The 23,569-nt window shown below is 35.1% G+C and overlaps 1 protein-coding gene across 4 annotated transcripts in view; it reads left to right on the plus strand.

The window, feature by feature from the left end:
• The window catches only part of LOC107064140 (Smg6 nonsense mediated mRNA decay factor), a 93,134-nt gene that overhangs the window by 39,245 nt on the left and 30,320 nt on the right, over positions 1–23,569 (plus strand). For all 4 annotated transcript variants that reach the window (XM_015316500.2, XM_015316502.2, XM_015316503.2 and 1 more), the window contains 3 exons: positions 17,826–18,007; positions 19,367–19,440; positions 23,180–23,292. In XM_015316500.2, coding sequence (XP_015171986.1) covers positions 17,826–18,007; positions 19,367–19,440; positions 23,180–23,292 — 369 coding nt within the window. The remainder of the gene's footprint in view (positions 1–17,825; positions 18,008–19,366; positions 19,441–23,179; positions 23,293–23,569) is intronic.

Below are 23,569 nucleotides of genomic sequence, written 5' to 3' on the forward strand. Positions count from 1 at the left end.
GTTATTTTTAACTCGCCGTCTGGACTGCACGCATAAACGACACACGCAGGAGGAACTCAAAGAGTATTCGAGAGGAGGTGAAGAGAGAGACTAAGAGAGAGAGAGAGAGAGGGGGGGGTATATATACGGATCGTCGTAAGATGGGTAAAAACGGGTTTGTCCGAACCACACGTAATCTCGTAAGCTCCGCATCCTCCGAGTATAGTATTCGAATTGCAACCTTTTCTCGACCTTCTCCATACACAACCCACATCCTTTTCGCGATTACATCTTTGTCCGCGATTACGTCCTTACGAGTTGTGCGCTTTTTCCTCTTCTGTTTTGTTTCTGCAGAACGAGATCTTATTTCTTCAAGATCGTCCAATGCACTTCTCCGAGCTAAATTTCTTCTATTTACGAATCATATACAAAATTACTACTTGTAGTAATATTGCATACGTAATTCAAATTAACGTAATCGCTATCGCTAACAAAGTTATTACGTGTATTATTTAATTTACCATTCCCCTCGTTCACTATGATCCCCGATATTCGAAATAATAGTTGAAAAGATACATTCTTAATTTATTTCATTCATTATAAGATCCTTAGAAATTATTGTTTGCTTTCTAGAAATGTCTGAAATAGCTGTTTGTAAAACATATATATATATATATATATATATATATATATATATATATATATATAACGTTATTTAAAATTACTTCGTAGACCTACACATTCGAATAACATCAATTATTGAAATAAAAAAAGTATAGATATTTATTACTAACATGAAGCTATATTAGAATTAATTTTAGTATCTTACGTATTGATTGCACCCTTCATTTTTCTTATTTTTAGTGTATAAAGTAGAGACTTCGAATAAAGGTATACTAAAATTACTGACAAAAAGAGACAGATAAAAGAAAATAAGAAAGATGTTGCTTATAAATAGAAAATGGAGCCGAAAATTCCATCAAAGTTTAATGCTCGACATTGTAGAAGTAACCTGTGTTGAGCTCAGAGCATCGACACGATAAATTTTACACTCCTCTAGCTCTTATACCAGTCTTACTCTATTTTTCATTCTTATTTTACCTTTCTCGCATCCTTTCGATCTTCCTTTCTCTTTTCGTTGCTGTTCTGTGGAATCTCTCTCTCTCTTTCACCCTTTTCTCGTACGATGCTCCTTGGAGCATGACGTTGGGCGTTGATTAGATCCTCTTTCCTCTCGTTTCACTCCTTTCTCCTATCTCTTTTTCACTCTATCTCATTGGTTTCTCTATGCTTCTATCTCCCTTCTTTTTATCCATGCCGCGTGACCTTGCGAAGGTCGGGTGAACGAACAGCAGCGACGGCCTCGTGGACATATCCTTCGATGCTTGTGTGCGGTTGATGTATCCTCGCATCGATATACGGTAGCAAGAATTTCCAGCGAAGGGCAGGATGATGTCCACGGCGAGTATGCTCGATCATCCTTCAGGTTGGACGCGTTCTCCTTAAAACTCGTCTCTTCTATTAAGCCAATGTCACCTGCTCATCTTCGGATATCGGATGTTTTTATGATCCGCCCGAGTTCAGGGATTTTTCTTTAATGGATAAAACATTAATCGAATTATTATAGAAAAAATTTTCATTCGTTTTAAGATTCCTTTTTATTTATTTTTTTTTTTAGAGAGATTATTTTACAATAATTCGCAACTTTTAAATACAAATGATTAGATTCGATGCTTTTTCGTCTTAACTTGGGGATTTTATTATGAATATTAGATATAGGATTATGTTTTGAAATATTTATCGTTATTTTCTATACTCTTTTATCAACTATTGGGTAACTTATATAAATGTCATCCTCTCGTTGAATGACCGTGGTTTCCTGGATAAGAAATCTGGTATGCATTTTTGGACCTCTTCGACCGATTTGAAGTACTCTCCCGACAAATAATGTTGTAAGGTTTTAAGAAGATGGTAATCCGACGAGACCAGATCCGGAGAGTAAGCCGCATAAGGGAGAACTTTCCATCTGAAGGCATAAATGGTGTCCTACGTACCTAAAGCAACGCGTTGCAGAGCGTTGTCATGTTGCAAAATAACGTGCCTTGTTCCGTGGTCCGGTAAACGGCCATTTTCGTTCCAGTTCATTGTATAAAGTGGTTAACTGCTGTTGGTAGTAGTCTGTAGTTATTGTTTGACCAGGTGGAAGCAGCTCGTAATGGATGATTCCTAGGAAATTCCACTGTATATAGAACAAACCTTTTTTCGAATGAATGTTCGGAAATTTTCTCTTTTAAATCGTTGGTACTATATTTTATACGTTTTATAAGTTAGAACGTCCTTTTCCTAATGCTGCACACAAATCATGTCGGCAGTTTCATCAGTTGATTTTTTGTTTTGTTTGAAATACGAAAAGCATTCAGGGATGATTCAGTGATGATTGATAGACTGGTAATTTCTACGGATGATGGTAAGTGATATTTTTTTATAACCGAAAAAAATAGCTCTTTTAGGTGAAATCAAGGGTAGCAAGAAATTCAAATAGTAGTAATGATAGTTTAAAAAATGACAACGAATTAATTTCTACATCTAAAACTTCGATTATTCAGAATATTTTCAACAACGGTTAGAACATAACTTAAAGAATTTTCATTTCTTATTGAAGTCGTAAGGGTAAATAATTGTAAGGATCATTCGATTAATTCTTACCAATACTGCCTTTCGAAATAAAGAGTTATGACGGATAATCTTGGTTGGGGTACGAAATAAAGGAATAATTTATAATTTAATGACGAGACCGAATGTTAACCGGTCGCTGCTTAAATCACAAACGTTGTTGGGCGCCAGTCAGCGTTGTACACGCGTCTCTGCTTTAGTGTGTATCACGAATTTATTGTATCTTTACACAATTATTCATATTAACTTGTTTGCTTGTAAGAAATTACGATATGGATGGTATTAAAATTCTCTTGAAAATAATTCTTTCTTACCGGCGTCGTTTAATTTTCGAAAATGAACACGAGTTTCCAAGACGATAAGTGATTCTCCGATACATACTTGCATATAAGTATACTCTGATCAAGATATGCCAGTGAGTATTATGAGCTTTTCGAGATGGCGGAAGGTACCTTAGAACGACGTCGATTTAACCTCCATTTGTTAACTTGCACGTCATTAGAATTCAGGCATGCGTGTCATTACGCACCCAAGTTGATACACTCTACGATCTTTTAACCGAACGAAGCGACAGCGAGCGTATATAAATTGCTAACTCACGGGGTTTTAAGCACGTGGAATCGTGTAACGATGATGATAAACGCTCGTAGGATACATTGAGAGTAAGAGAGAGAAAGAGAGAGAGAGAGAGAGGGGGAGCACGAACGTTTGGTTCTGCAGGATCAAAAGGCTGTTACCGTGTGTACACCTCTTGAGCTTCCTAAAGCGAACGTTCTTTCTAAGGAATTCATTTCTTGGGATCAGCGTGTGCATTGTACCACCTTCGTAGATCGGCATTCGCCGACTATGCCGATCGTTTTTCCATGGTCATTCATTCTGTTTACCTTCCCATTAAAGATTCCTCGGATTATTCTACTGAGGAGCCCGTGTCTTATTTACTTGATGATTTCTTGACCCTTTCTTGCATAAGTTTCTTCTGAAAAAAAAAATTATTATAAATTAGAAATAGAAAAAAATATCAATTATAAGTAAATTCATTGAGTATTTGAAGTCTTATGGAATTTAATTAATAGCTTGAGTTAATTTTTAAGACTCTTCTGATTCGATAAGTTAATTATAATAGTTGTTGTCTTCAAACTACCGATCATTATTATTTTTTGTTTTGTTTTTACCAAGAATTTGACACTTTTGAAATAGAAGAAAATGTTTATTTTCAAGAGAAGATCGTTGACCGGTAATCTTTTTGTTTCCACCTAGAAGTGTATTATGCGGAACTCTTATACACGTGTCAGTATTCGTGTTAAAATATGCCAAGAAAGGGGAAACTTTGGTTTAGCCGTGTCTTACCAGGAAAAACGGAAGTCTACCAAAGACTCGTAATATCTACTTTCGTTTCTTTCATCTCACAGTCTCATGGTCTCCCGCAAGCTTGGACCCGTACTTTGCTTTAACTCTTCTTCTGCTTCTCCCTTTTCTCTATTTTTTTTCCTTCTCTCCAGAATAAACCTCGTACAAAATAAACGAGGCAAGCGCTTTTAAATAAGTCGTAATTCATTTGGTCGGGAATAGATACAAGCAGGCACAGCTTCGAAACAAACGCCTCCTACTTTATTCTCCTTAGCGTCTTTCTTGTACGGTACACACATATAACCTATTCTTTGTCTTTCGTTTATGTTCTAAGAGGAGGTCTTACAGTGGATTGTCCAAGCTATGTGATTAACCACATAGTTTTATAGACCACAGTATTCTATACATTTTTGTATACGACAAACTTCGGCAAACAATTACATTATATTAATACGTTGTTTCTGTAAATGTATTTTGTTACTGTCACAGATTCTATTTCAAACCTAATAGTATGGAAAATTGTTGAATTTTTCTCTGTATACTTTTGAATGTAAAATTAAAGGTATATTTTTCTTTTAACAACATTTAAAGATATTCGAACTTGAAAATTTAACAGAACATGACCCAATAAATTCATCGTTAAAGGGAACACACGAGAGAGAGAGAGAAAGAGATGCGCTATCATCTTTTAATTTTCTTCTCTTAATGTCGCGGTTCTACCATCCAATGACATTTCTTCATAAATGGTTAGACAAGAACGGTAGGAGTCAGGGAAATGAAGAAAAAGACATCTTTATCTTTGTATTTGCATGACCATGCTCGGTACCATCGTACAAATAGCACTTTTTTTATTTTAGTACCCCAGCGAGAAAGTATATACATGCGGCCTTTTTACGACCGTTAAAATATAACTTCCTGCAAAGACGCGAATAATACCTATGAATACCTCCAGTGCCGTAAAGACTTGATCAGTGGTAGTAGTGCCATGCCGCTGAGAGCCATTAATGACGCATTCCATCCGTGGACCCACACGAAAGAAGGTTATGAACCCTCTTGCGCTCGCGTTTCTTCCTTTTTCCTACCTCTTTTCTTCTTCCTCTTCCTCTTCCTCCTTCTCCTCCTCCTTCTCCTCCTTCTTTTTTAAAAGAAGAATCTTCCTCGTTCCATCTTAGCCGTCGTTGTCCACCCTCCCGAAGAAAGGTACGTTTTCTACAAAGCTGTCGATCGTTCGAACGTTCCTTCTAACAGAACTACGAACGAAGAATCTCGAGTTTGCGAGTCTCTCACGTAAGGGCTCTATGTGCGACGACAACGAGGACGAAGTAGCACGGTGGTCGAAGAAATTCTTCGAATACTCTTCGTGCCCTCTTTCATTTTTTCCCTTTGTGTTGTCTTCTTTCTTAATCTTTTTCTTCTACTCTTATTATTTCTCCTCCTCTTCCTTTCTGTACGTGTAACGCGTTGGATATCAGAACAACGTTCACCGGAGGAACGAAAATATTTGCATCGAGAACGATTCCAGGATTATTAGGCATGCAGATTACCTGTCTGTCTCTTACGTGGCTCATATTACACCATCATATCCATCAACCAGTTGATTTTCCTCTTTATCTGTCTTTACTTTTATTTATTTCTCATCATCTCGTTTGTTTAGAATTATTTAATAGTTATTTTGTAAATATGCACAATCAAGTTGATGACAAATGCACAAATATCTTGGCGAATAAAAGCAAGAAATAGATCAATTGCACGCTGCGTAGGTGTTCAAGTATTACACCTATTTAACTCGTGTTGTTAGTTTTGCAACTGTACTACCGTTGAGAACTCTCGAGGGACATTGAACTCGTTTGCTACCGTTCCTGATAAAATAAAAAAAATGCGAAACGTACACGCGATATACACGTGATATCTACGCTCTTCTATTTTTCTGAAACGTACTAGATACGATCGTCCTTGATTTTACAAGCATGTTAAGTTGCTACTATCTATATGATTCGTTTTTGATTCGTGTTAATTAAACAATTTTACATTAGAAATATTTTATTTAATATAAACAGAATTTTCATGATATGTTTGGAATTTTGTCTTTTGAGGTGTGTATTGTTTGATAACACTGTATCCCTAATTTAATTTTTTTAATTAAAATCATTTGAATAATAAGGTATGAATTGTTTGTAATTTGATGAAATAAATAAAAATCGTCAGTTTTGTGATCATAGACGACGAGGTTCTTCTCTTCAGATCTATTCGGCGTTATGTCTGAATATTAAATTCTATATCCGACTAAGGGAAGCATTCGAGATGCAGGATTTGGATGAATATGCATGAGTCGACGAGCTGTTCATAATATCATTCTACCATACATCAACAGCAGACCACCAATTTACTTTAGCCACGTACAACGTTGCTGTATACGTATATCTCGTGCGCGTATTAATCGCGCGTTGTCTCTTCTATATCTCTTCGTTGTTGTCTTTCTTATTCTCTTTTTTTTTCTTTATTTTACCATCTCTTTTAGTTTCATAAATACATATATATATATATTTATCCAAGAGTCGTCCATCTGTGGCACGTGGCTTTCCCATGCGATTCCATTGACCACTTTTTCTTTTCTTCCTTTATTAGAAAATGATTATACATATTTTCTTCGTCGTAGAATTGAACATTTTATTGTCTATTAATGAGCATGCATTTATGATTATCCCATTTGTATCATATGGAAATATGAAAAAAGGCCCATATTACTAAAAAATTTGTATTATATGTATAGGTGCAAAATTGTATAAAAGTAAAAAAAAAAAAATAATAGATAACAAAAAGAAGAAAAATAACAAATTATCATTGCATCCAAGCAGTGTAACAGTTATCAGTATCGATGTTTGTCTCTCTGTGATCTTATAACGTTAGGGAGTGTGGTGTGTTATTTTATTAATTAAATAATTGGATTCAATGCCGAACGCAGCCGCGTATATATACGCTTCGGTGATAGTGACCAGGAAAATTAAGTAATTAAACAAATATTTTTTTTTAATTCTTTTTTCTGTATTAATGAAAAATGAAACACGATAAAAATTATTGTTATTTTTTCTTTCCATTCTTATTGTATTTGGTTTCAATTTTTGTTTCTTTCTTTCTTCTTTTTGGCCTGTGATGAAAAATAGTGGGATGAGACACATGGGGATAGCGGAAGAGCAATGTTATAAATCGCAGATCATGTGCGTGAGATAGTTTGGGATGGTCACGTCCTCTTGTCTACATGGAGACTACTAGCAGCACACGGCTCTTTCATCACTGGCTCCGTTCGTGCAGAAAACCCTAGAATCGAATTCACCGTTTTATACCAACTGTAGTTCGCTACTTCTCGAAACAAAGATCGAGCGACGTATAGGAATAGACAAAGAGAAACAGAAAAGATGTTTCTTTTTCTCTCTCTTTCTCTATTTTTTATATCTCGTCTTTTCTTCCGGCTCAGAAACGTTGCCCTCTCTTGCTAGGATCCGAGCTTCTATCTTCGATTCAACGCAGCTAGTAGAGAAGGCTTTGCCTCTCTCATGAAAGGGTAATGAGATTCCCACGCGAGAATCACTTTTATTCTCCTTCTCTACTTTTTTTATCTCTTCATTTTTTATCCTTCCATCTTTTTATTTCTCCTTTTTTAGAACTCATTCCTTTTTCGTTTTTGTATCGCGACGATTCTGTACCCTTTCGCGATTTCGAAATGTAAACCGAGCTTCCTAAATTTATTGCAACACGATACGCTTTATCGAGAACGAAGCTATGCAAGAAAAGTGAAAAGACGAAAGAATTTGCAGATGGCTTAGAACATCCTAGAGTTGCTATTGAAATCTTTCAAATTGATTTTGATTGTCGTAGTTGTTATTAATATTATCTATTGATGGAACAACATGTAATTGTAAGTTGCCAAAATATAAACGAAGAAATAGGAAGGAAATAGGTACTCGCTTGATGGAGAACATAAATAGTGGTTTCCTACAATTAAAATAACTATTCTTTTATGCCTATTACAAGGTTTCTTCAAGCGTTCATATTAAATTTTCGATAGTATAGACGAGAGAGAGAGAGAGAATACATGAGACGGGCCCGTTAAAGACTAATCCATCTGCTCGTCTCTGAACTTATCTTTTGTCTAACCCAAGCTTTATACATCTTTATGCTTGACCTTCCGGTTGAACTTTTTCCGTCATATTCCCATTATAGGATTTCACCAAGCTCCTCACTCTTACATAAATTTTGACCAAATGAAATTGCACTTTTTACGTTCGTTATCGACATTGGCAGTGGTCTGATCGTTGTGAATCAAAAAGATGAGATAGAAAAAAGATTAAAAAAAAGAGAAATAGGGGAGAAGGAAGGGGGTAAGGTTACAGAGGGTCCTCGACTAGCATCTTTTTCTAAATTTTATTTTCTCGTCATACGGTAGTAAAGCCATCTCAAAGATTTACCGTTTACACCCAGCGTATTTTCATTTCCATATTCTAATGAATTTCATGCGAAGTCTTCTTATAGGGCTACGTTTTACAGCCGTTCTATGACATGGTCTGAGAATAAAATTCGCCGAATAATAATATCTTCTTCTACGGATATAAAGTTCTATGAATGTTAATGAGGAACTTGCTCCCTGTGAGACTCTTTGACTCTTCTTTCCTTCGTTGCCTCCAACGTTGTACACAAATCTTCCCTCCTACAGTTGGGTCTGACGCTTTACGTCACTCATTCTATATTTGTTATTCCAAGAATATTGTACTTCGAGGATGTCTCGTCCATCATTTCCAAACATGTTCGAAGTATGTCTCTTCTTTTGCAACCGTGCATATGTTCAAGGTTTTATAGATAGATCAATAGCTTTCTGAGATATGTCGCAGTGTTTATTACAGTCGTTATCATATCAGCTCTATCATTCCTAATACTCTATGATTATAGCAATAATATTTTTTGTATTAGCTTGTCCATATTGGTTCTTAGAAAAAATAAGTGAAAAACGAAATGTCGATAAGAAATAGAAAGAAGAAAAGAAGAAAAAAAATAAATGAAAGATGGGAAGTGAAGGAAGGTTTAGGCTTGCGTGCCCCTGATACCATGGCGTGATGCAAAATACTCCTTTCTGTTTCTCTTTTTCCTCCTTTGAGAGACATTAAACCTCAACGGAGGACTGTAATTAAACTTGATGTGGAATTGTTTGTAAACCGAGAGAAGAACTTTTTCAATGTATTGTAGAATAGGACATTTTATAAATATAGATTGTTAGATATATATATACGCATGTAAAACTTAAGATACAGAAACGAGATAAATCTGTCTAGGACAGATGCAGGTGTCTAGAAGGAGAATGTAAGCGAGACGGTGTCGATGTGGATTTTGTCGTGTTTGGCATTAACACAATAAGGACGTACCGATGTGTTGTACAAACAGTAAGTTATTCTCGTATTCGAATCTGAACACGTGTAATAATAAAAGACGACATAAGATGTCAACTCAGCGAGAACACGAGGAATAAAAGGTCCCAGGTATCGTCGAGATTTTTGATACTATCTTTTATCGTTGCATCTCTATGTAAAGTTTCTAAATTTGCACGAGATTTTCATACACGAGTTTAAAGATTTTCGAGATCCTCAAGTTGTTTTCGAAAGTTAGAACAAACTAATAAACTGACCAAAACGAAGATAAAGGATGATAAAAGTCTAATAGAAGAACTGATAAGAAAAGTCGTGTTTGTATTTCGAATCTTGTCCATTATTTTTCTATAACTCCTTTTCTTTCTTCTATCTATTATGTTTTCTTTTTCTTTTTTTTGCTTTACTCCTGCCGATCTTTTTGGTCGATAGATAGGACGGAATCATGTCAATGACCTCGCCAAGTCTCGCCAAGGTCATACGTTGAGCTCGAGTGTTTCCAGCAGAAGGTGTGCATCACAACCACCATCACCACCACCACCACCACTACTACTAGCATTCTCTTAGAGAAAACACCATACTCCTCATCGTATTTCTTCTCGTTTCTTGCATCAGCTCTCTCTTCCCTTGCATCGACTTTCTCACTCATTTGCGAACACGTAATCGTCTCATATCTTTTTTTTGTGGGACAAGGATTAGAGACGAAGATGACATTGAGCTTACTGGCCGATCCTTTTTAGACGAATATATACGAGTTAACGATTATAAGGGATCTGTCTACTCAGTAAGCTGCTTTAACATCGATGTTTAAACGAATAAGAGGAATCTCGATATGGCAAGAAATGAATTTAATCATTGACCGAAGAATCAATAATTAAGTATCTTGTTTTGAATATATTCAAAGAATGCGTTGCTAATCATCCAAGTCGTGTAGCACTGTGACCAATTTAATGTTTTTCAAATATAGATTATAGAATTTTTCTATGCGTGATGAAAAAAAATAAAATTGATTATGTTAATTCGTAGGACAGCTTTTAATATCATTTTTATATTACGTTTCACAATTACTGTAGGAAATCGTTCATAAACAAGATTTGTTGTATAGAAAAATTAAATGATTTAATACAGAAATAGATAGAGAGGTTTAAACTTGAACGTTGCAAAAGAATATTTGATTTATTCAGAATAGCTGATTAATTGACATTTTTTATATTACGTTTACTATGATCAACAACAAAACAAATTAACAAAGGAACTAATCATTACACATTTGTTTATTACGATGAACTCACAAATTCTGTGACCATCTCAGACTAATTCATTATCATAGACTAATTAACTATGATATATACGGATTTTCATATTTACATATACCTGTTATTTATCGAATCTTAAAAAATTGTTGATCTCGTTTCAGAAAATGAAGTGAGTTGCATGAGAAATGAATATTATACCTTTTCTCCAATTTTTTCCATCCTCTCCGCTTCTCAATCATTCTTAGGCTTATTTTGAGACACATTTCTTGAATCGATATTATTTTTGTTTTATTTTTTTTTTTTTTTGTTGGGGAGAAAATACTAGAAAGTTTCTTATATCACGTTGACACGTTCATGCGTTATTAATCTTTTAATCTTTCTAAGAAACATGTTTCTTCATACATCATAGTTACAGTAGGAATGTGTTTTATAATCGATTAAAACCTTTTGTTTTTACAATGAGATTAATAGAGACGTTATCAATGATGACTCGAAAGCAGATATCATCACGATCGCGTGACTGTACGAGGCAGCGTTGAAACGAGCTTGATCGATGCTACATGTTGTAGTTAGTTATTATTAATGTACGATCTCTATAAAAGCGAACACACAAAATTATGGTCGCTTTTTTTTTTTTTTTAATATCAATCACAAACTTTTTCTAATATTATATACTTATAAAAAATGAAGAATTCCTTAGAGTCCAGTTAATAGAACATAAGTTAGGGCAAGGACAGAGGGAAATCGAAGCTCAGAGAAAGGATATTTCATTGAAAGTATAATTCAGTTTGCTTTCTATGTTTACGGACAAGATTACCTGATGGAATTTCGCTCTTTCTCAGGAATCATCAGTGAGCATGAAGGAAGGAAAGGGGAAGTATAAGTAAGAAGATTGGCCGAACTACGGCCGGTATAACTCTTCCGCAAGAGAGAAGTAGAAATTCATCTCTCGATTCTTCGAGAGAGGGACCACACACACGAACTCGATTGGTTTGCCGGTAGGACGGGGTCTGTCAGTCATTCGCTTTTGCTAGGATACCTTTTATCTCTTCTCTTCTAATCTCTTTTCTATTTCAAAACTGTTCAAGAATAGTAAATCGTTTTTTCACTGAATTTATTTCGCCGCCGCCATTCAGTAGATATCGTAATCGGATACTCGACCAGAGGCCAATACCATCACGGCGCCATTTTATTAAATTGTTCTCGCAGCAAGCTCTTTCCCCCCACCCCCCCACTCTTACTCTTTCTTTCCTTTTTCATTTTTATTTGTTTATTTTCATTTGAGCGTTCGATAACTTGCAAACTCGTTTTAGATAACTTAACTCATGCATATAAGGATATAAATAGAGGTACATATAGAAGAAGAAAACACTGAAACGAGATCTTCCTTCAGTTTAATTCTTCGTTTATCGACGATAGAAACAGAAAAGGACCACCATGGGATTTGTCAACACTCCTAGTTGGATCAGCGAGTACCTGGGAGCAGCAACGTATGCGCGTGGATTTCTCGAGATCCTCCGCGATGATTCGTTGGCAAGTCGCGCGATGTTCAACGACTTGGTTTCTGGCGCCAGACTGCCTTCTTCCTTTCTTTGCTTCTCTCTCTCTCTCTCTCTCTCTTACTCATTCTTTTTTTTTTCTCTCGTTACTGGTGCACCGCTCTCGATTCCTCTCCGTTCCGCCGTGCGAACGAGATTTGTTCGACCGTGCACGAATTACATCCTGACGATAATTAAAGGAACGAACGGAGGCCACTAAATATAAGCGAGACATTCTGACTATCTCATTTTTCTAATCCCGTTTTAGATTGCTATTTAGATTCTTATTTACGAAGAACAAGGTTATTCTTTAGATTAGAACTCGTACTATTATATAAATATATATATATATATATATATAGATATTTTTTTTGTTTTTCTTTTTTTTTAAACATATTCTTCTTATTTATGAGCAAAAGAAATTCAACGCTTAACATCGATGTACGATTATATATTTGTACATAAACGGTGATAAAAAGTAAGAAAAGAGGAAAGGAAACTGATACTTTAAAAGGGTTGTTTTGTAGGATTTATCGAAATAAATATAAAATATTATATCAATAATATATGTGTTCCTAAGACTAAATATTTTTTTGTGTAATAAATTTTTAGTATTTAGTAATGTTCCAATTTCAGTATAGGGATAACCAACCCCACTGTGCGAGTTTCTTCTTCTTTTTCTTCTTCTTCTTGTTCTTGAGGCACGTCGAGGCGTTCTCGTAAAGTAATTCGCGTATTAAAGAAACATAAATATCATGCGCAGAAGCGCGGTAATCAAGATGCCGAGAGTTTATATGTACGCGAGAGGAGAGAGCAGTGCGAGTCTTGAGGGACGAGCGTTAAATCATAAATCCAGTAAATTGCTCCTGGGTCGCAGCTTAAAGCTTTTTTCACACTTACGAGAGGGAGAGAAAGATAGTAAGATGGAAAGAAAAATAGAAAGAATGAAAGAAAGATAGAGATAGAGATATAGAGATAAAACCAGCGTAACGCAGGAAGGTTGATAATTTCGCCACAACCTTCATACGATATGTCAAATTTTCTCCCATATTTTTTTATATATTTTGATGAATATTTTGATTTTTATGTTATACAAATTTTTGTTTGATTTTCTATTTGAATAACACTTATAACGTCTTGTAAAATCTCGATATTTTCTTTATAATTATGCAAATAATTTAATTTCTTTTTTTAATTTTTGTAGTTGCATTTTAAAAAAATGCACAAGTTGTTTGGTTGCAAAATTAATTAGTTTTTCTCATATTTTTTTAATGTTTGATATAGTTATAAGTAAGTTCGTTTTATGAATTTGTACGGAAGACGCGTGTACGCGTTTATCAATTGTTTCGATCTCCCCTACGGTTTAACATTCTTTTCTTTTTTTTTCCTTTTATTCAATCAACGTAGTTTATAATAGCAAAAGAAGTATTTCGTCTTTAACAGTGGCAATCACTAGGCGCGTGCCGTGCCGCCGTCTATGCGAATTGCTTCTGACCAGAGTATTCACCATGAAAAGGGTTAATTAACTACTACCGTTTTTTTGTGATAATTTTAGTGATTTTAGTTACATTAGTAACTTTCAATGATGAATAGTATTTCCATTTTATTTTATTTCTACATTGATACGGGGTGGGTGATTTTTTTTTATGCTAAAGTTAGAAAGAGGTGAAAAAAGAAAAAGCTCAGCTAGTCCGAGTTGAACTCAGCCAAAATCGATAGTAATCTAATCATTCGCGCAGCTGGATAACTCGATTTTCGTTCGTTCTCGCTATGTAATCGCGTTAATATTGGTCCTGGAAACAGGAACAGACTTCGCCCTTCATCCTTTCTCTCTTTTTTTATTTTTTTTTCTTAATCTTTTTTCTTTTCTCTTTTCATCGTTATTATACGGCATACAACGCTCTTGATTGCTGTTTTCAATGTTAAGTCCCCTTTTAAGCCTTAGCTTCGTTAACCAAGATATTTGCAAAAGGGTTCTGTGTCGAATTTTTTTCTTCTTTGCCTTTACATTTTTTCTTTCTTTTTTCTTTTTTATAATATACGAACATTATAAAAATAATGAATATTCAAAGCGAATTTATTTGCAAAAAATAATCACGGTGAGATTAATCAATCAGTGTTTATAACGAGATGAGATCGGAGTGAATAACATTGAAAGGGAAAAATTGAGGGAGAAAGATAGATGATAAAAAAAAAAAAAAAAAATTAAAAAAAAAAGGAAGTGAACGGGCGGTACGTAAAATTCTAGTTAATGACCGCATTAGTAATTAGCCGAGAACTTGTAATAAAGTTTCCATAACTAATTGCCCTGTTCTTACGCCAGACATTTCGAAGAAGAAGACCACACAGATTTTCTCTTTTTTTTACTTTGTTGACCTTGCAGTTAAACGCTAATTATTATTTTTGTCCGCAATAAATTAAACAGATATATAGATTATGAAATGATATCATTGAATTTTGGTTTTTCCATCATGGGGGTAAAAAAAAACGTTGAACAGCTTGAATTTTATGATGCTTTTATTGTCGAGAAGTAAATAAAGATAAGTTGAGAATAACATTTAAAAGATTCATTTCTTCATTTTCATTTCAATGTCAACAACAAATGAAGCAATTCTTAAATCCTTGGAATCATCGGTATTATCCTTTTCTTAGGTATTGCCGACGTGCCAGGACGTGTTAACAAGCAAATGAACGTAAAACGAAGGCAAATACATATGCGGTATTTCGCGGATTTTAAAACGTTCTTTGTTTCGCATTTTAAAACTTACCACATCTTTAAAGATAGGCATCACGTTAATTGCGTGAACTTTAACCCTTTTTCCGGTTGAAGTTCAGAAATCTCAATAAGAACATAGACTTACTAACTAATTACTGTTTTTACAAAATCTATAAAAAGGCTTTTTCATCATCTGCTAACCATTGGCTTATTGAAAAAAATGTAGATTGGATTCTACAAGAAGGCAATGACCCGAAACATTAGAGCAAGCTCTCTGCACTCAGTGGAAAGACAAATCTGGCATGAGTCAATTGGATTGGCCGTCATAGTAGTCCGATGCTAATTTCATTGAAAACGTCAGAGAATTTATAAAGTCAAAACTTCGTGGAAGGAAAGTATTAACTGTAAAATAATTAATGCGACAGATTAATCGGATTTAGATGGCCTTATCACACTAATACTGTGCTATACGTTGCGTTAATCCGTTAAAAAGTATTTCTCTGGAAATGTCAATCAATTGTCGAAGTTGTTGGTGATAATTAGATTCTCAACTAACATTTTAGTTTTAAGTATTAAAAATGAACATATTTATTTTATTATTAAAATTTGTACGAAACACACAAGAGAAGAGTGTTGTTATAAAGTATAGATCAGTAGAAATGAATACTCTTACGTTATAAAAAATATATATTTCTTTTCTAACAGCTACCGACCAAATTTGACTATTAATCACATTTCTTAATTACTCGTATAACTCTCGACGGATAAAAAAAAATAAATGATTTATTTTTAATTTATTCTGAACATGTAATTTCGATAATTTCTACCAACTAATAAAGCGATTCTATTCTCATTTAATAGATAATGATTCGATTTAGTAATCTTATCATAATTAACGCTATTTTTCATTTATAAAAAACATATGATAGAGAAAGAGATAAGAAGTCAAAGAGAGAGGGAGAGGAAGATAGAGAAAGAGAGAGAAAGTAGTGATAAAAGGGATCGGTATATGTCGCCCTCGTAAAGCAAGTCTATTCTCTATCTCTATCTTTCCATTTTTTTCTTGTAAAAGCAAGATATAATACTATCTCACTACCTCCTAGTTCTCGTTCGAGCGGCTCAATGTACGGTGGAAACGATGCTGAAATGTCGGCTATGCCGATTACTAGCGATGGATATACGAGATAATGAAAAGCCTCGTCTCTTCTGTTACCTCTACTTCCGCGTCCATCTTTCTCTCTCTTTCTTCCTCTTTCTCTCTTTCATTCTCCTTCTCTTTCTTTCTTCGTTTCGCTAGAGTATCAGCGACGTTGCGCTTCCACATCCTTCTTCGTGTATCTCGAGATCTCGAAGAAGGGAAACCGGAGATTTTCACCGTGCCTATGGTCGTTGGGATTCGGTATTCAACCTGCTCGCGGTTCAATGACTGACTTCTTAGAACGCCTTCTCTTCATCTTCGTGGTGGAATCAATCTGCTTGCCGATACGAGAAAACGTTACTTACTCTTTCTTAGCAATCTCTTCCTCTTTGTCCTAACTCTCTTTTCCTCTCTCTCTTTCTTCTTCTGTTTTTTCCTTAACCTCTCCTCTCTTGTCTTCTTCTTCTTCTTCTTCTTCTTCTTCTTCTTCTTCTTCATTTCTTTTTTTCTTCTAATGTACGAACATGGAACAAGCTGATCGCGCGTAGTAAGACGAGCCGAAGCACTTTCCTTTCCTTCGTGGACGTTAAATATCTATTTTTTCATCGGAAATGAATATCCGTTTGCAGATAGACTTACGCAGATAAAAAGGATCGTATCTCTTTAAATAACATAAATTTGAAGATCGGCATTGTTGGTCGTTGTAGGAAAAATTGTATTTATTGAATTAAATGTATACTTTCACTTAAAATAGAAAAATAGTGGATTTAATGATAAAATCGTTTACGATGTACATATTGTTTGTGTGTTCGCGATTTATTTGATATGTTTGATATTGATAATAATGTTATTACTATCCTATTTCGTTTTGTATCATAAAAATTCTGACACATTCAGACATATTTGTTTAAACTTAAAAGAAATTATTCAAGATGAAGTTCTAATAGCGTATAACGATCGATTAACATTCGTTTTTCGAAAGTAAAATGTTAAAAAGTATTTTAGAACAGGGATGATCTTTGGTTGTAACTTCTTCCTAACGCCCTTTCTCTACACTTCCCTTATCTTTTTCGATCGAAATGCGAGCGGTGAATGGGAGATAATAAATAACTTAGGATACTCATTTACTCGAGTGATGCAAGATCTCGTAATGTAAGGGTAAAATCCACCGCTAATGTCATACATCTACGCTTTGTTCCATCGAATTTCACAGAAACACCGATCCGGAAACCATTTCTACTTTTTACTCAACGGAGCTGATTGTCGAAGGTCATGACGTAACCTTCTCTCCCTGTAAACCCACGGCAATGAACCCACGAAGATCTCGTCTCCTCGCATAGAGCTTCCATACAACGTGTAATGACAGTCCTTCGAAAGTACGAGAGAAAGGGAGAGGGAGAAAACAGCATTATCTGTTTCTTTCTTTCCACGAGAAAGAGCGAATAGATTGCGAGTCTTGTGGAAGAGGATCACCGAAACGTGACTGCTACCGGCATTCACTTTTCTTCTCTTCGTATTTCTTCGAAAGAAGGACGATTATCATCATAGAATTATCTTCCGGATATCAACGTCCTGTTTAGTTTACTACTTCTACCTCTTCACACATGACTGCTCACCAATTCGAATTTGAATAACGAACGAGCTCTATGCGATTGAGCCAATTCCCTTTATAATTACGAACAGGGTGGTCTTGTCATGAATTAGATTTGTTTACTCTTCTAATAAACGTTGGAAGATTTATAATAACCTTTTTCAATTTTGTTGCAGATACACAAATGGAACAGGGATACCGATCGGAGGTTCAGGAACGTGCTCTTATCGTCTCTTTGCAAATGTTCAATTTAATTTTGGAACGTGGAGTATCTTTATTGAAAGCACAGTTGGATAGTGGAGAGGAACCTCGATTGGTCGTCGGAGAAGATATGCAGGTCCTTTTACCTGCTATTAAGGTAAATTTGCTAAATTCTTTTAATTATCTTTGTTTGTAAATAGTTTAAGAATAATTAATAGAATAATGAGACAATGTAGACTACAAGTTTTATCGCATTGCATAGAAAAACACAATATTACACATATGGAATACATAAAAGTATTATACATACATGTATATATTAAAGATGAACAGCTTTCTTGCATATGAAGGGCTGACAAGTTTAGAGGGTTGAAAATTTTTGTCATGATATTTGGAAGGTTTCATAAAGGTTTTTTTATACGTACATAGAATAAATAGAAGTAATATTTATATATAATAGAAATGTATTATGTGTAATACGTAGAAGAGGGTTGACAAATTCTGAATGAGTCTTGCATGTGAATGCATTTTGTACGAAATGGAATTTTTGTTCTACTTTCCATAAGAATTTTTGCGAAATTTCTACCTCCCTTTTTTTTTTTTGCAAACGGTTGGAGATCTGAATTTTATAAAAAGTACAATGTATATATTCATGGACTACTACAAGTATGCAATGTTTGAAAAAAATCTCAGCCTCTCGTAAATGGTCCTGCCCTTGTTAGTTGCATACGAACGAGCTCAAGCGGTTGAGGATTTATGAAGCGATGCGAGATTCGCACCCACGCAAGATCCTCCGCCGGTGGCCGGTGTCAAGACCTGGACCTGGTTCGTTCGTGTCTCGACTTATTATGCAACCTAGGCGTCCACGATTAATGCACCAATCGCACGTAATCTATGCCCGCGTGTTCAGCTACATCGACAAAGATCGGTCGATCATGAGATTGCAACGACAGTGTTGGCACTCTTCTACTTTTCCCTTTCTTTATTTCAATCAATCACGCTTTGATATGATAAATCGATCTTTCACGATACATTTGAAATTTGTGATAAAATTTCAAAGAAATAATATTTTTTTATGAGATAATAGGACTACCCTCAAGTGGTATTCAAAATATATACGGTTTTATAATCATTGCAACGTTAGTGATAATAAAATTGCAATATAGGTTGAAGATTTAATTTAAGATTTCATTATTATTTTTATTACTCTTGTTTTTATAAATTTAAATAATATTCTTAACAAAGTGAATTTTCTTTATGATCATTGATTGCCTCGTTAACAGTCTGTTGATCTCTCAGCGATGATTTCTCAAGAAGGTGTAACGTTTCTACGTTGAGACCATTAATATTGGCGATAATGCGGATGCGATACAAGAGCGTTTGAATACATTTTATTTTCCAAAAGATTGATGAATGCTGTTGACGAGAGTAAAAAGTCGAGTGAATTTCTATAAATAGCAGCATTATTCGCTCATCTGTAGGAATGTATCTCATGTTTTTCTTTTTATCTTTACAGATTTGGTGCGATTGGATGCTGTGCCATAGTACCGTCTGGAATCCGCCACCTTCGTGCACAGATTATAGAGTTGGGTAAGTGTTTCTTTTATCTAAAAATTAAAACGATTGCCCTAATGAACATAGTTCATTACGAACATATTCGTAAAGTATGGAGCGTTCAATTTTATTGATCAGAAAACAAAATTAAACAGATCTAGATATGCACATTATAAAGTATTAAGAGATTTAATATGTTTCGTGAAAATTCCTGTCGGGAAAGAATTCACATATAGGTATTACAATTCAGAGGCCACGATTCCTTCGAAGGTAGGGAAGAATGTTCGATACCTCGAACTAGCCCATCCTGTGGTCTGCGGTTTTGCGGTCTGAAATCTTTGCCTTCTAACCATGGCAAGCCCAGTCGGTAACCGTCGCGTTACTTACTTTCGCCAGCAGATTACGCTGCAATGCCGAATCTTCTACTTTCACGATAAAAATCTTGAGTTTTTTATTTTTTTCTTAGGATCGGTGATAAAATTGATCTTGAAAAAATGTAGAAGTTCGGAAAGAATGAGGATATGTTTTTTTTTTTTTTTTTATTATAAATATTCAAACAAGCCACGTTCATCGAGAAAAACATTAATTTACGATCCTTAAGATGTATCAAAATTGAAGGATCTCCTCTCGCACGTATGTCGAAAGATCCATCGAAGAAGAACAAAACGCGAAAAGATAAGGGAGTAATAGCCGTTCGATCTTTCCGTAGCCTTAGGCCTGTTCCCTAGCGAAGATCGCTCGGAGCCACACTTAGCACTTAGACCGATCGGCATTTACACTCGTCCGACCTTGGGAAAACGCTCTCGGGAGAGGAAAGAGCGAAAGATTATCGTCGATGCGCGTTCGCCGCGCACGGCAACGGGGTCGTAACCTTTACATCTCCCTAGAGAGAAATTTTTCTGCTCAGAGGAAGAAATTATTGCTACTTTATCGCAATTAATGGTACACCTCGGGGGACTCTAGTAAATCCTCTCGTTTCAGTCTGTCCTCACTAAGGATATAGAAGTAGAGTAAATGTTCCAGTTATTGACTACTATTTAACGATAGGTCGCGTTTTTTTATTATTTTTCATTTCAGACGCATAATAGCAGCATATTCGTTCAATACATAATATTTAATGAGATCAACTTTAGTTAGATAAACGTGGCACGTTTCTCTTACGTTTTTTTTTTGTGAACCGATAACTACGAGAAAGTCACTGAAGAACGGGAGGAATAAATGTACGTGTGTGTATGTGTACGTTTGTTTGTATGGCGTAGGTCACGGTCAACCACTGTACGGCATCGAGGCTCGATCCATACTCGAGCTGAGCTTTGCTCGTTCTTAGAGAGGATCCTCTTTCCGCTTTCACGACATAGCCTCTTATGTCGACGTAACAACGAACGTCCTTTAATTTCAAGGCTCGAGTCTCGAGTCTCCACGAACACACGGTATATTTCCTTTGTCAAACCAAAATTAATCTTTGGTATATGCATGGTCAAGAAAAAATAAAATAGAATAAATAGGAGGTTGAGATTTGTAGGATGACAATTGTCACGGCTTGCATGCTCGTATTACTATAGATTGACCAAGTTGCCGCGTTACGTTCTGCCGATTTGCAGAGCTCCATCTGAACTATTAATTTAGGTTGACACTTTGGGTGTTTTGAATTATGGCTCGTGTACTAAACTATTAATTTTCGCCGTATAAAAGAGAAAAAGTAAGATGGGGGAGAGAAAAATATGGAGACAAACGGACAGATAGATATATACCGTGATACTTCTCTCCGAAAACCTGTTTAGTTTTTGAAACTCGATGAGCCCCGTATTTGAGTTGTCGAAAGAAAAATAAAAGTTATAAAAAATGCGTCTCTTTTATATTCCTTCGACTCTTGAACTCGAAAACCGCTTCCTTTTTTGAGCCTTTGCGGTCAAGCATCTACCTCTTTAAAAATATACTCACAAATATATTTGAAAGGATATTCTGAAATATTTTCTTTGGGACATATCGCGAAGATGTTAAAAGTATCCACGAGGTTTTTTTCGACCCATCGATTACGCTCTTCTTCGTTTCGATGCTCGTGAATTGAGAAACGTTTTAACGGGTTCGTGTTGTCAATTGACATTAACTACACTCCAGTTCACATGTAGCTGATAAAAATCATATCATTTTACCTGTGTCTGTTACCTGAAGGTTGCATGCAATCGTTTTGCGTAACCGATTGCGGTTTCGATCGACGAATTTGCCTTTTGTCATTGCAGGCGCGGACCATGTCTTCATTTTAAACGAGAGATTCAAAACGCAACCCATCATTTATTTTTCACCTTAATTGTTGTTACAAATATGTGATGCTAGGTTTTTAATACAAGTCAATGTGGTATCGTTACGTATAGCTTATCAATAGTTACAGCAGTTATCAGAAAAGTGGAAGACACATTTATTCGAGTCTTAATCCAATCTACAAATAGCCCAATTTGTTTTATATCATTTTTTAAAAAAATATTTCTAATTTTCTATCTCTCTTTTTGTCATCCAATCAACGATTAAACTTCAAATACTTTAGATATTAAAATGTTTCGTTTTAAATATCTATTCACATTAATTGCAACGTCAATTCTCAATCGCCACAAAAATGTCGTTAGAACTTTATCGAGTATATTTTATAAATATCTTATTATAAAAAGTTTTATTTTCATTTATATCCATTTATAATATAAAAGTATATACATGATGGATTTAATTATAAAAAAAATTTCTTCGAATAGATAAAATTATTCTATTGCGGAGAAGTTGGAGAACGGAAAACTCATTAGATGATAAATTCGTCTATCACGCGATAGTCTGGTAGAAGATAAAAATCTATTAAAAGTTTCTCAAGGTTGCTGCATCGACGCAACACCACTAGTGATCCTATCCGACTGAATAAGTTAATTATTGTTGTTCGCTAGAGATTACCTATTAATTACTTACTTATGACTCAGACTTGTTTCCTTGGTAAGGACGCTACTCGGTTAAGCCTTTCTCAATTCTTTAGATAAAAAAAAGAGAAGAAAAAGAGATAGAGAAAGATGCGAATAAATAAACTACAGTAGCCGCTGTCCTGTTTAATAAACGACTGACCTTTAACGATGACAATCAATTAATTGCATAGAAAATCGTTGACATTAGTTCAGCTATTACAACTATTATATCCTCATCTCATTTAAATTATTATTTTATTTTTATAAACAATTTATATATACACATATTTATTATATTTTATATTGTTCGATATTTAAATGAATTAATTTATTCATTATTTTTCGTACGGATTTGTAAGCCTAGTATAGAACAATAATTGATCATTTTGTTTTTACATTAGCACGCGATTTTCTTCTTCTATCGTGTATTGTGAGAAATCGTGACTGGGGATGACGAGGAGAAGGCAAAAGTCGCTGACCAACAGATCGATAAATAAAAGTCTAACGCGAGGTCATCCGCGTTCTATTGAAAACGATCTCTGCACCAGCTGCGCTCTTACGTTTGCGCGCGTGCACCTCTCATGTACGTCCGGCTTCTTTATTTACTTTCGCATCGGAAAAAAACGCAAATTGCCTATTCCACTTGGCAGCTTACTAAATCACGCTGGATATTTATTGGCCTCGTAAGAGCGAGAAAAGAGGAAGCCAGGTGCTCGATCTCTAAGATCCTTCCGGTTTCTCATTATTCGCACGGGTTTCATCAACAATCCTTGTCTTTTATCCTATGCGAATGACAAAACTTTGATTTTAATCGTAATTATCTTTTTACTTTATAGACCACCTGGAGACGCTTGGAGTAGATTAGCAACAATGGCTAATCTTTTGGATAAGCTCAATTACACCAGAACTGTTTTGATCCAAGCGAAAGAAGCTGAGGGTCGTGAAGACGGTAAGATTATTATTCTGCATATTAATCTTTAATGACACAAAGTGAAGCCTTACGCGTAAATCATAAATTTACATCGCACAATGTATGATCCTTATATGAATTCGTGTTTTTTTTTGTTTCCTTTCTTTTCTTTTTTCTTTTTTCTCGGGAAATTGTACAAATTATCACGAGTAAAAAAAAAAAAAATAAAAGACTTTCGAACAGAAAAGTTAATATATTTAAGATGATTGAATAGATGAACCCGCATCGACAGAATCATTCATAAAAGATGCTGGCT

The sequence above is a fragment of the Polistes dominula genome, unplaced genomic scaffold (assembly GCF_049000335.1).
Source record: "Polistes dominula isolate Pdom_NZ unplaced genomic scaffold, Pdom_raw_medaka contig_77, whole genome shotgun sequence".
Taxonomy (NCBI): Eukaryota; Metazoa; Arthropoda; class Insecta; order Hymenoptera; family Vespidae; genus Polistes; species Polistes dominula.